This window comes from Pseudorasbora parva, chromosome 9, assembly GCF_024679245.1.
Source record: "Pseudorasbora parva isolate DD20220531a chromosome 9, ASM2467924v1, whole genome shotgun sequence".
NCBI classification, from domain to species: domain Eukaryota; kingdom Metazoa; phylum Chordata; class Actinopteri; order Cypriniformes; family Gobionidae; genus Pseudorasbora; species Pseudorasbora parva.
In genome coordinates, this window is record NC_090180.1 from 42,799,757 (window position 1) to 42,814,828 (window position 15,072).

The following is a 15,072-nucleotide window of genomic DNA, read 5'->3' on the forward strand; positions in this document are numbered from 1 at the left end:
AGGCAACTTGCTCCACAGCATTTTGAGTTTAGTCAACTTTTACACAAAGTAGTTAAATTAAACCCATTAACTGAATAAAGTCACAATCTCCCAATTTAAGATCTTTTGTTCAGCTGACTGAGATTTTATAGTTTTTTTTTATTTTGTGTTGTATTTTTTATGTCACATCATAGTGATCTGTTTTTTCTTTAGTTGAGCAGTTTGAAGACTTTTTAATGTTAGTGTCTCTCTGGCTGCTGAGCTAATAATTGTGTAGTGGTTTAATGCATACTGGAGCCATGGATGAGTTTTGCATGATGCACCCAGAATGCATTGTTAACTTGTTTCAACTTGTATGCTTGTTAACTTGCAATTACAAATCAAATTTATACAATTAATACTGGGTTAGTCCAAAAATTGTTGAACCAACTCTTTTTTACTGGTTAAGCCAACTTTTTTTGCATTGAATTGTCCAGTTAACTGAAACATAATCATTAGCCTACAATTTTGTGAGTTGGATTTTTTACACTGTGGTGACTTTTTATTTTATTTCATACATAGTCCCTGGAGGGCAACAGCTCTGCAGAGTTCAGTTTCAACCTTAATTAAATACAGCTGATCGAGTCAAGTCCTTCAGGCTTATTTGAATACAATCAATCAATCAATCAATCAATCTATATTTTTTTATACAGCCCTTTACAACACACAAAGTGAACCAAAGTGCTTTCCAATAAAAATAATAAGACAACTAATAAAACAAAACATTTTAAAAAGAAACCAACAGCAATATAATACAAAGAATGCCACAGCAACTGCTAACATTGAAAGCCAGTCTAAATAAATGGGTTTTAAGCTTAGCCTTAAAGAGGCCCAGGTTAGTGGTTATATGTAAATCAGCAGGGAGCTTGTTCCAGAGTCTGGGCCCAGCTACAGAAAAAGCCTGATCACCCCAGTGTTTGAACTGTGTCCTTGGGACTTCCAGCAAAAATTGGTTTGCTGATCTAAGAGTCCTATTTGGCTGATGCAAAGCTAGAATCTCAGTTATATACTGTGGTGAAAGGCCATTAAGAGCTTTAAAAACAAACAATAGAACTCTAAAACAAACTGGAAGCCAGTGAAGCGATGAGAGAATTGGAGTTATATGCTCACGTTTGCGTGTATTTGTTAAAAAACTGGCTGCCGCATTCTTCACCAAATGAAGGTGCCTGAGGGATTACTGTGAGACACCAGCATAAACTACTATGGTATACTACAGGTAAACTGTTAATGTGTTTTTGACATCGCCATTTTGGGGGCCTGAAAACGCAGGTTTCAAAGTAAGCATTTTTAGTAGCCTAAATCGGTGTCGTGTATATGTACTCTGGAACTAAACTATGTTAGACTGTGGCTCTCCAGGGGGTGAGTTTGACACCCCTGTCAGACAATTATTCATTACCTTTTGCACACAGACTTGAACAATTTTCTATAAGCAATAAGCCAGTGGCTGCATTTTGAATAAGTACTTTGTGAGCGCTAAATGCTATATAGTATTATATATGATAAGAATGTATGTAGTATGAATGTAATACAGATGTATTTGCCGTTTTTAGAGTTGGGTGTAACTACTTACTAAGTAATTAGTTACTGTAATTTAATTACTTTTGCAATGAAAAATGAAAGTAAGGGATTATTCTTATTTTGTATGTTATTATTTAGGGGCCAAGCACCAAAGGTGCGAAGGCACCTATTGAAACCGTTAGTGTTCCTATTCTTCTTCTTCTTCTTCTGCTCTGGAAGTCTATGGCAGCCAATAGAACCGCTTGCAGGAAAGTTTTGAAATTTGGCACACAGAAAGAGGATATAGAGGATAGAGGATCCATTAGTATTCACACCAAATTTAGAGTTTCTAACTCATTTTCTCTAGCGCCACCACCTGTCCAAAATGTCACTCATATTTATGCTAATAACTTAATGTCTAAAGTAGCTATATAACCAGTCTTAACAATAATCTGCATCCATAATAAATTACAGTAAAATGTATGGTCTTTGCATGTTTTAATAAAATGTTATTTAATAACCGTAGTCAAGCATATTGCCTCAGACTTGTGTCATCAACTCAGTCACCTTCGTTTCGGTAATCCTCGGCAAATTTCGACAGATGTTTAAACCGCCTCAATCCGTTCTTTTTGTCTATTTAAGGGATGTAGGGGGTTGGACACCAATTTATTTACACTTTATTTTGAACTTTGTTAATGTTAAAGGGACATAGGGAAGTTGAATGTATTTTTGTTTTATTTTTGTTGGAGGTAAAATAGCTTCTAAAAGAAGTTTGTTTTGTTTGTTATTTTGGCCTTGTCTGCCCCTGAAGCAAAACTTATTATTTTTATTTTTTTAAATCAACATTATCATTTTGAATTATCTCTGGTGTGGCGTAGAGGCCTTTTTCTAGTCACAAATCAATTGTTTCTTATTTTGTTTCTCAGGTGTCGAGTACTAGTGCATCGTTGAGCCTATATAGTATAGTGTGAGTAAAATACTTATGTACTGTTAAAATCAGATACTTTAAAGTTGTATTTTAGTCACTGGTGACTTTTAACTTGTTATAGTCATTTTCACTGTAAGGAATCTGTATACATTATTTCCATTCATTTTCAATGTGTGTTTATGTATATTTTGCCATTTTTTCATAAATACAAAAAATTATTTGTGTGTTAAATGTTGGTTTCAGCTGCTGTCTTTATTAATAAAAGTGTTTGATTAATTAAAATCTCAGATTCATTTCAAATGTGTTTTCCTCCATTGAAAATTATGACACTGTACATTCCAAAAGAACTTTGTGGGGAAATATTTTTGAGGAGCCAGTTGTGTAACGCGAGTCAGGGGATTTCTTCAAACAAAGTCAGGAAGTCGGATTTACCCTATATATTATTAAGCAGACATGTTTAGATAGATAGATTAAAAATAGAAAACATGCATGTTGGCATTTTAAGGTGCAACTGCCAACACTAGAGTTCACATTTAAAATATGTATAGATGTAATATTGTCACGTATATGAGGTGTGGATCTTACCGAGAGTTGTGTGTATTTAGGGTTCTTAGTGTGCAAACAGGATGTGTGAATGTGTAAAGAAGTGAGACGTGAAACTTCAATCAAACTACATTTACAGGCTTTAGGAAAAGCTATAAACCCTGTGGAACAAAAATAATATTCATTTATCTAAAATATTACGCTAGGTTTGTGTTGTTTGACATGGCTGTGTGGTGTTCTGGGCCATCTTTGACTTTATGACTCTTTAGGGGTGAATATCTTAATGCATAAGCCTCAAAACACACCAGGTGTTTTTTGTTATATACCTGCAAAGTAAGGTATCATATTTGCCCTTGTTGTCCTTTACAGTCATGATTTGAATGAACGAGCAAAGCAGAAATGACGAAAATGTCTCCTATCTGTGGTCCAGAGGCTGAAACATACGTCTCACACTTCCTTCATTGAAATACCCGCACAGAAACAGGCATTTTTGTTTGCGACGATGGCTTTTAGGCTGCTCCTGTTAATTTCTCTTCTTACTTACAACACAGGTAAACAAATCCAATCTTTTTACCGTGATACCTTTGATTAAGTGAAAAGTAGGTTTTAAGATTCTTTTTGAAACTAACCTAGGTCTTAGCTTTGTTTCTGTTTAGTTGGCAGTCGTGTTTGACTGATTAAATTGACAGTCTTATTTAAATTATTTAGGCTTTACTTCAAAAATGTTTCACTAAAATATATATATAGTATATATAATATATATATAGTGGAGTGAAAATTACCAAATGAAGTTAAAGTCATAAGTTTCCAGGACTAAAGTAAAATACAGATACTCAAAAAGTAAATGTACTTGGTTACTGTCCAACTTTAGTACTTACTATAGAGTTATGGTTAGGGTTAGATACGTATAATTATGCTTCATTTTCCCAGCATTTTTTGAACACTGATCAGTTGATGGCGAAATGGCAAAACTCGTTTCAGTTTTTTGAAATGAATTAAGATTAGTTTTGTTTTAAATGTTGCTTTGTTTGCCTAAAATGAATCATATCCCAGCCTTCAAAAACTCACCATCCAACCCGAGGAAACGTAATTTCTGGTGAAAGCTTAAAATGGAAATTATCTGTGCTTTTAGATGAAGTTTCAGCATGAAGCCGTGTTAATTTTGTTGATGAATAATTTCGTAATTTTTTTTAGAACATAAAACAATTTGGGAAGAGTTGTAGTCAGAATGATGTCCTGCATGAGATCCACACATTTGAATTATATGCTGATACATACGTGGCGGGACATAAGTTAGCATACACTTGCACATACGGTCTCTTGAAACGCCCAACAATGTAAATGTCTGGGAGAAAGAGAAGAGCAGACACATGGATGAATCTGAAAAAGCATGATGAAGCGGAAGATCCAGTTCAGTCGGGTTTTCTGAGCGCACACAGAAATCCGCCTCAGATAACAGGAATAGAGATCTCTTCCGCGTCTTTTCGCATTCGAACAGACCAATATACATAGAATGATGTCAAAAATGTCTGTTTTGGCAAGTATTTTAGTCAACGTAGTTTATTGAACGTAAACAGTTGGGAGAACATCAGATGCGTATCAGTGTATTGGATCCGTACATTCTGCCTTAAAGTGACAGCAGCTTTAATGAGAGATTTGTAACTTTTTTTATTTAAATTATAATTTAAATTAGTTCAAGGTAGTTGTTTGCTAGCATGTCAGATGGAGCATTACCGGCTGGCTTAAACCACCATGATGGCACAGCGTGCATTCATACAATGCAACAATAATAAAATAATGATTTACTTTTGATACTTAAATACTTTTAAAAGAAACTATTCTGTACTTTTACTTAAGTAAAAATCTTTTACAATCACTTGTAATGGAGTAATATTTGGCCAATAGTATTTTTACTTTTACTTAAGTAATGGAGTTGTGTACTTTGTCCACCTCTGCTCAGTACTGATTTGTGTAAGTACAATGTTACTATGTCACCTTAAAATAAGGTGTAAGCATTTTTTTCCTGCTATATGCTACAATGCCAATTAGCAAACAGTTACTAAACTTTGTCCTTTAATCAAATCAATATTTTCTCTCTCCTCAGGGTTCAGTGCTGAGATCTCTGTGTTTGTAAAGACGGGAGATTCTGTTCAGCTGGATACACAGACACAGGAACTACCAGAGTTTGATTACTTGAACTGGAGGAATTTTAAATCAGAAAATATAGTTAAATATTCAAATGAAACAAAAACAATTAAAAAACTTCACAATTCCTACAAGGACAGAGTGGATTTCAACACTGAAACCTTTTCTCTCACACTGAAGAACATGCAGAAGACAGACAGTGGACTCTACAGAGCAATAGCAAGTGGAGATTCAGAGAAAACTATTGTTACATACAGAGTATCTGTTATAGGTGAGTGTGATATGTACTACTTAATCTATAATATAACTTAATAAAAGACAATGTCATTTATATGCAATTATATTAGTTTGAAAACAATACACAATTATGTAGCACAATAAAGTGCTTTAGCAACAACAACAACTAAAAAAAACATTTTTTGCAATGTACTGATTTTTTACCTTTAAAACCCACAGAACATTTTATAGTATTGTAATGTTCATTCAGGACATCTGAATAAAATAGTATGATTTGGTACTGGTTTGAACTGGAAAGTTCAGAATCTTTGTATGTGTAACCTTAAATGTTTTAATATGTGTGTGTTTCAGATCCAGTGGACACTCCAGTCCTGACTGTAAACTCAAACTGGTCCAGCCCTGAACCCTGTAGCTTTACATGTAAAGGAAGTAACATTACTATCAGCTCAATCTATAACAGTACCTGTTCTCCAGAGGAAGTGACATCAACTGACAACTACATTCTAAAACTGAACTGCAGTGATGGCTACATCATGTGTAACCATAGCAACCTAGTGAGCTGGAAGACTGACGAAAAAAGGGTTAATGAACTCTGCACTGTTGATCAAGGTACATACTGGATCCATGTCAAAACACTCACATATGAAGCAAACAGAAAATGACCAAGAGTGTACAATTTAGATCTCATGGTCATGCGTATAAATAGTACGAGTTTGCAATCTCGGGGAATGTATACGCCAAAATGAGTTTTGGCGTGCGTATGGTACGCGGTTTTTCGCGTGCATATGAGACGCACTTTATGGCGTGCATATGACACGCTCTTGGGTAGGTTTAGGGTGGTGGGGTGGGGGGTTCGTATGTATAATACGCCATAAAAAGCGTATCATATGCACGCGAAAAACCGCGTACCATAAGCACGCCAAAACTCATTTTGGCGTATACATTCCACGAGATTGCAAACTCGTACTATTTATACGCATTTTCGTGAGATCCGTCTCATAATTTCACACTGACTTAACACTGGCCTGCCTGTTTTTGCTCTTATCGTTCATGTCTAGAAAAACCACCAGCTGAATTATTTCAATCAATGCATCGCTCATGGTTTATCCCTCTTATTTGTGTATTGACAACATTTTTGTTGGCATCAGTGATCGGCTGGTGTCTCTACAAAAGAAAAAAAGGTAAGACTGTCTAATTGTACATTCATTTTAAAGCAGGGTTTCTGCTGGCTTTATGAAGGCACATTTAAGACCTTTTAAGACCATTTAAAGAAAATGTAAACAAATTGAAGGGAACTTAACACTTCAATATGTTCTGTAAATGTCTAAGTACATAGTAAGTTGTATTAGTGACACTTTGTATTAATACAATTTCCCACTGATCTTCATAACTTTTTCATTAATTTTACAAAAAAAAAAAAAAAGGAACACTCCACATTTTTTGAAAATAGGCTTTTCCAACTCCCCTATAGTTAAACAGTTGCGTTTTACCATTTTCAAATCCACTCAGCCAATCTCTGGGTCTGGCGGGAGCACTTTTAGCATAGTTTAGCATAATTTAATCTGATTAGACTATTAGACCTTAATTTTAATTGAGTTGATATTTATTCACACAGTAGCAAATATTTTTAAGCACAAACTGAATTAATTTTGTTCAATTTCTCAGACAAGATTTAATTATTTAATTTTGCAATTAAATGTATCTTGATCTTGATCAAACTGGAAAACAAAAAACCTGAGGAAGAGCTTTTTTTCAGTGCATGCAATGCCCTATGAAATCTGTTCCATGGTTTATTCTGTTTACATTTTCTGGACTCTGTTTTAATGGCTAAATTTATTTTTACTGACTTTTATTCATCTTCTGAACACAAATAAAGATATTTTTTAATTGAAATCAGAACATTCTGTCCCTCAAATTCCAAATGTTCTGAAGAGACAAGATCACTTTTTATGATGAACAAAAGTGTTACGAGGTTGGAAAGACATTAGGGGAGTAAATGAAGACTTTGATGAATTTTTTTTTGGGGGGGGGGGGGGGAATTTTATACCTTAAAGAATTTATCAAACATGGTGACTACTTAATAAACTATATAGACCATGCACATGGTCATACACACAAACAAATAAAGATTTGTAATAAACATTGTTTAATCTATTGTATTTAAAGAGAGTCTGATGAGATTTAAAATGTTTTCAGATGATTCCTACACCCCTGACCAGCAGCTTGATGATCATACAGTCTATGAAAACGTTGACGTAAGTTTTATATTACTATCCTTCATTAACCACTGATAATATATGCTTAAGTCTGATATTGATTGGATTTTATTTGCAGGAAAATATTAACCAAAAAAGGCCGCTGGAGATGTTGGAGAAATCAACGAATTCTTCCACAGTGTATGATACTGTACGAGAACATGGATCTCCTGATGTTACGGTGGAAACCAACCAGACCTCACCCAGTCATGACTCTGTGAATCAGGTGAAGATTAAACTGTTAGTCTAATTTTAATACAAAAAATAAGGATTAAATTTATTGCCATTCAAGCACTTAAGAACCTGTAGATGTTTTAAATGATGTTGGAAACATGTTTTAATGAACACAATTGGTCTTGTTCTCTATTTTAGACTGCAACACTAACAGAGGAGATCAATCCAAATGCACCAGTCACTCTCTACGCTACCATTCAGAGGGAACCAAAATCTGATCATACCATTTATGCTGTGGTCAATAAACCAGCAGCTGGGGATGCATCTGCACATCCAAAACCGGAATAAAGGTCACAGGTACATTGTAAATGATTCATGGTGAATATGCGAATTAATTATTCTGCTTGTCTTTTTTCTTTTTTAATAAAAGCACTGGTAAATGTATTTTGGATGTACATTTATTACACAGAAATTAAACATGAGCATCAACGTGCAGTTAACCTAGGAAACGGTCATAAAATTCCCGATGTTGGCTGATATAATCTGGACTCCATTTAAACAGGACCTTTAGAAAAGTATGGCAGCGTTAGATCCTGAATCCATGGGGAAAGTAGTTTCACATGATTTTTCTTATTTACATTGTTATGCTAAACTGTAAAATATTACACACAAGCGTTGATGAATAAAAGGACACTGCAGTTTTTCACCAATGTTCATTCACTATAATTATAAAAGAAATGGCTCAATGCTGTTTAAAATAGAATCTGGCATGTCACCACAGGATTCCCCAACTTCCTATTTGAATTTAACAACGTACAAGAGTAGTGCCCATCAGAGTGAACAAACAGTGTATGCAGAAGTTGATGTAAGTTTCTATCACAGTCATATTTCGTTTGGTTTCATTGTCTTGTTTAGTTTCTAGTCATGGTTTTCTTTGTCACATTTGTCAGATTTACCGTAATTTTGAGATGACAACATGTGACTTTCTGCTCTGCTGCGGAGCTGATTGGTTTACACATGTTCCCTATTTCATGAAATATCATCCTCAGTGTGTTTGAGCCCTCAGGTTTCCTCAGTTCATGTTTCTCTGGTAAATGTCAATGTTAAGTTGTGTAGTTTATAAAACAGTCAAGGCCGTTTTTTCAAAAAAAAGTTAATTCACATTAACTTGTAAAATGTAATAAAAGCCTGGGGTATTTCTGTTATTATCTGTATATAATAATAATTATTTATTATATATATATAGCGCTTTTGTAGGCACTCAAAGCGCTTTACTTTTAGAAGGGGGGAATCTCCTCAACCACCACCAATGTACAGCATCACCTGGATGATGTGACGGCAGCCATATTGCGCCAGAACACTCACCACACACCAGCTGATTGGTGGAGAGGAGACTGAGTGATTAAGCCAATCAGGAGAGGGGGATGATTAGGAGGCCAAGATGGACAGAGGCCAATGGGAAAATTTGGCTTTTGATCAAATGACATCCTGGAATTTTTAACGACCACAGAGAGTCAGGAGCTCGGTTTAACGTCTCATCCGAAGGACGGAAATATGATGTCATATTGGAGTGGATATGAGCACTGACCGCTCTTTTCAGCCAAAACAACAGTTTAACATTATAATTGCATTGTATCCACAGGAGATCTTTAAGGCACAAAAGACTCTGGAGATGCTGAAGAAATCAGAGAATCCTCAGACAGTGTGATATACTGCAGGAGATTCAGAGGAAACAAACCAGACCTCAGACAGTTTATCAGGTGAAGATTAAACCGTTACTGTGTGCTCTCACTGAATTGCAGTGAAATTATGAAATTATTAACTGTGAACAAGCTTAACTGAACTACTTTAACTGAATATGATAAGTCATGATGCTTATTTATGATAATTACCAACTGATAACCTGTATGAGCTGTGGATGGGAAAAAATGTAATCATGTGTCAGTTATTCTCAGGTGTAAATAAGCAGCATATTTACCATGTGCATTTATGCATCATTTATGCATTTGAAATATTGGAAGTTTTGTATGTTATATATATATAATTTCTGTCGAAGTCAGAATATATATATATATATATATATATATATATATATATATATATATATATATATATATATATATATATATATATATATATATATATTATATATATATATTATATATATATATATATATATATATATATATATATATATATATATATATATATATATATATATATATATATATATATATATATATATATATATATATATAAAAGCAGCAGTAAATGTTTTTTTAAGTATAATTTCCAAACTATTGAACTTGTGACTTCGACAGGAATGGAAATTCACACGTGGTTTCTGTAGATTTCTGTTATAGATGTGTCACTGCCTTTGCAGGCAACACCTGACACAACCACTTCCTGGAAAGATTAAGTTATTTTGAAGGGACGTTGAAAGAGTTCACTTTCTCATTTGCACTCCTCCCCCAGTTTAATATATTGAAATACATTTTGAGGAGAATTTAAACAAAAATGTAATGTACAGAGCTGCTTTATAATTGTAATATAATATAAGTGTATAAGTGTAAATAATATATGAACTTATAAAATACATGTATATTTGTCCTGTTTCATGATGTAGTCTGTCTTTTGAATTTAAATCAAGCTTTTGCCAGAAAATATTTATCTTTTTCTTACACATTTGTGCAGCTGGATGCACTTCAACATTATGGTGTGTCTTAAGTGTATAGTCTAAAATTAATCATATCAATTTAAGAAATTCCAGTAGAGTTCTGCACACATTGCTTTACCGTTTTTGTGCTCTTTTGATAAACATTTTCTATTACACAAAAGCAAACCTCAAGCATTATTCCCACATATAAAGGATTGACTTTTACACTGATCAAAACCCCCTCACATGGCTTGTATGGGGGAGAGGAGGTATCAGGTTATAAGATAAATAGATGTAGTGTTAGGAGTCAACATGTGCTGAAGGACTAATTGAAATTTGGAACTTTATTATTAATATATATAGTAAATATTGGGATTAACTAGCCTAGAAATCTAGACGCACCCTAGCGGCAGCAAATTTAATCTGCCGCGTGTGTCGTCTAGGAACTCTCAATACACGTCTGAGCTGTAAAAACCAAACTCTGGTCAGGCCAATCACATCGTGTATAGAGTCGGTGGGCGGGGCTTAACATGATGACGGCCGAGTTGCACTTGCGTGCTTCTAGTAGACACAGAAACTGGCAAGTTTATCACCCGCTTATCAGCCGATTGTGCGGATCCTACAAGAATTGTTCACTCAGTTCATGTTAACAAATGTAGTTATGTAATGTTAAAAAATAAGCCGTATTGTAAAATGTTCCCATGTCTTTTCTGTATTTAGCTACATTTAACACATGTAACACGGTAGCGTTTGTGCTTAATGTTTTGAAGAAACATTTGCAAAAAAAATTTCAATTCAATTCATTTTCAATTTGACATGTCCACGGTTTTGAGTATATCTATAATATGCAACCGAACAAAAAGCTTTATTAATGTTTCGAAGAGATATTGTAACATGGTTTATAGTGAGACAGTGATATTAACAGACCAATCTCAGTAGGCCAAACATCATACTAATAAAGTATACGTTTACTTATAACGGTTTTCTATGAGAGGAAAAGGTTAATGTACTGCGTTCATATTCTGGGCTCATCTCATTTTTTGTACTGTAGTATACTTTACTAAGATGTTTAATGAGTTTGTTCTGTTAATATCACTGTAGCCTATACATTAAGCGTTTTAGAATATCCCATTATGAATTACAATGAATCACGTAGCCTATATTTACAACTAAAAATTGTGCAATTAAACAAATGTTTAGCTATTAGTTTGAACCCCTAAACATTTCTGTTGGTTGTTTAAAGGTTATGTTTTATATTATGGTTATAGAATTCTAATTTTAATGTGTAACCAGGGGACCACTCAAGGTCATTTTGTTGGGCCGTATGGGGGTCCGTAATTGCTTACGGGAGGTCTGGGACCCCCCCTTTTTTTGTTTTCTTTCATTATTTAAAAAAAAAAGATTCATGACTTTCTGTGCTGTGAGTCAGATGATTTTTTAACCAAAGTCAGCTTACCCTTCTGTGTTACAGATATAGAGATGTTAAAGGTACTTCAGCGATTAGCATATGGCTTTGTATCAGTAGAAACCCTGGAGTATATTCAAATGATTGTGCTTTCCCCCCTCATATCCCCCTGAGACAAGAGATTTATGTATTTTATTTCAGGAAAAATTCCTCCTATGATGCAAATTGACGATATTTGCATCATAGGAGGAATGTTTGGCTAAGGCTAAAGACTACAGCCAGCAGAGGGAGCCATTTCCGCATGTTTTGAACCCGCGCATGGGGGATGGAGATCACACACAGAGCTCAGCTCGCAGCTACAGGCACTTATTTAAACTCATATTAACTTATCAAATTAATTTCTATGAAAGTTAAGCTTGCAAAAGGCATGAACTGAAACGCGCCAGACTGAACTTGCGTTGTGAATGTATGCCGCGATTGTAGTAGCGATTACCTCAGCTCTCATCATGAGAGCTCATTCTGCTCATCAATCTCACTCCTGCAGTCAGTGCTCAGTGCTGTGATACTCACGCGGCGACTCACTCATTATATTGAACGGACACGTTCAGATTTTAAGTGTCTTCTCCAACTCAGTCACAGTAATCAAGTAAGTGGCTTTGGGAATGGCCTTACAGGGCAGTGAAGCATTCTGGGAATTGTAGTCTTTCATCCCCGTGAGACAAAAATACATTTTCTGTCTTTTCTCAGTCAAGAAGGCATCAAATTCAAAAATAATTTCACATTTCTACTACATTGAAGACCCAGTTTAAATACAGATTCATCTTCCCAGCGCTGAAGTACCCCTTTAAAAACTGCATCTTCAACTGCAATGCACAGGATGTGCCTGCCAGTTGTTGTGGCCACGTGTTGGAGACCTCTTTATCAAATTCCAGGTTCTTAACCAGTGGGGGATGTTTAAAAAAGTAATTGTGAAACCAATGTGTGTAGGTGTAAAGAAGTGAGATGAGGGGTGAACAGTGAAGTGGAACACTGCCCTTGATGAATTTAAAATAAAGAAATATTGAACTGTTCAACCCTTTAATAAAACCAAACTCACATGCTTTAGGACAAGAGTTCTCAAGCAGTCTGGGGGCCAGGGACCCCTCAGAGGGGAGACCCCTCATCTAACAGTGATTACGCATATGTTTGTTTGCTTGCACTCTCGTAAACAAAAAGTAATCACATTTTACTGAAATTATAAAATATATACAATTTATCAATGATTTATTGAAAGTTTAACAACAATTTTATATTTAGGACCATGTGAAATCCAATAGTTTTTTTCTTTTTTTCCAACCAATTAAAGGGGTGATGAATTAAGAAATCAACTTTCCCTTGAGCCTTTGATAAGGTCATGGTAATATAAGATTATCCTATAAATTTCAGAGCTGAAAACTTCCTTGTTAGTCAAAGAAAAACTTTTATAGACACCAGGCCCAGAAAACGAGGCTCTTATATAGTTCTCATATAGTTTGGCTGCAGATAGATGTATATATAGAACATAATTCATATTCATAACATAAACAACTTAACTAAAATAATTACGTTTTGCAATAACATACAATTTCATGATCAAAAAGGCAGTAACGATATGAAGGCAATATTTGAAAATTTTTATCAAATAAAAACAAAAATTCCTTTTATTAGTTTTAGCAAAGTACAGAGGTTTGAGGTTTTTAAATTAAAGCATGGAAAAAAATTGTGTGATTATTAAAAAATAAAGTCATAATAATTTTATACTAATATAATAATAGTTTAATAATTATTATTTAATTTATTATATAATTTAATTTATTATTATTATTATTATTATTATTATTATTATTATTATTATTATTATTATTATTATTACTGTGAAATACATTTTACTGAATAATAGTCTAATGTATGTTATAATTTCTTCAAGTTAAACCAAACTTTTATTTTGATGTGTTGCCATGAAGTCTTTTAATTTTCTGTGTGCATATGATACGTTCACGTTTACATTGTGGTACTCATAGGGCCCCCAATATTTATTTTATTTTTTTGCAGTCCCTCTGGCTATAGAGCACATGCCCACTTTGAGGACCCACATTTGTCCATGGTCATTAAGCCATGACTCAAATAAACCAAGCAAATATAATTCTCAAATATGGTTGACACACAAACAGCAGCATCCTATACACAATTGTAAGAATCTCACAGATAAATAAAGCGGCATTACTTCACAAAAGTACAGACCCGTAGGAAGATCGCACCTGTTTAGGGTGTTATTTGGAACAGCGCCCGACAATGGAGAAACTGCGTAAGTGCAGAGGAAATGACAGTTTCTTCACACGTGTGGTTATGAGGCTGAAAGTCACATTACTTCTCACACATATTTAACTTCCTTCATTGAAAGACATGCACAGCTTTTTTTTTTCCTATGATTTACAAGCTACTTCTGTCATTTGGTCTTATTTACACTGACTGGTACACAATCCAATCATACATCTTTTATTAAAGTTGCTTATTCTTTGGGAATGCTGATACTTATTATTTTTGTGCATTTTGACTGCAGAGAATTTTACAATCCTCATGTACATACAGTATGTGGATCATAGATTTGTTTGTAATATACAGCGCCCAGAGTTTTAGGGTCATGCAACTTTAGAGAATATTGACGTCGAAATTCTCAATATTAAACAACCTCAAGTTCTCAATATAATATAATACAATACTCAAGTACCAATAATACTACAGTACCTTTGAGGTAATTCCTGTCCCGAATATAATACAGTAACAATACAGTACTACAGTACCTTTGGGGTAATTCCCTACCCGAATCTAATACCATATAATACTACAGTATCTCAAGGTAACTCCCTTCTCGAATACTTATAATACAATCCAATACTTCGAGGCTACTTACTATCCATGTCAAAAACAAAACATGAAGAAACAAAACATGGATGAGAAAGACTGACTGAAATGCTCGTTGGTTTAACTTCAGTCTGGGTAAGATCAGATCAAAATTCTTAAATGTAAAACAGTCACATTCAAACAATTCAGGACAACCTAAGTAATTGTTAATATTGGAAGCATCAGTTATGGGGTTGACTATAATGTTTATGAATAGCTATATATTTCCAAGCTACCATTCCAAATGATAAACATACAGTAAGTATTTTTAAAATATTTATTTTTTTAAGGAAAA

General features: G+C 34.3%; 1 protein-coding gene across 1 annotated transcript; it reads left to right on the forward strand.

Moving 5' to 3' along the window:
- The first annotated feature begins 3,476 nt into the window (after positions 1–3,476).
- On the forward strand, positions 3,477–8,241 carry LOC137089886 (natural killer cell receptor 2B4). The gene is made up of 7 exons (XM_067453449.1): positions 3,477–3,537; positions 5,091–5,402; positions 5,720–5,977; positions 6,427–6,549; positions 7,565–7,623; positions 7,703–7,849; positions 7,996–8,241. Exons 1-7 carry the CDS (start codon positions 3,489–3,491, stop codon positions 8,143–8,145), a joined length of 1,098 nt encoding a protein of 365 aa, XP_067309550.1. The 5' UTR covers positions 3,477–3,488; the 3' UTR covers positions 8,146–8,241.
- Positions 8,242–15,072: the final 6,831 nt, after the last annotated feature.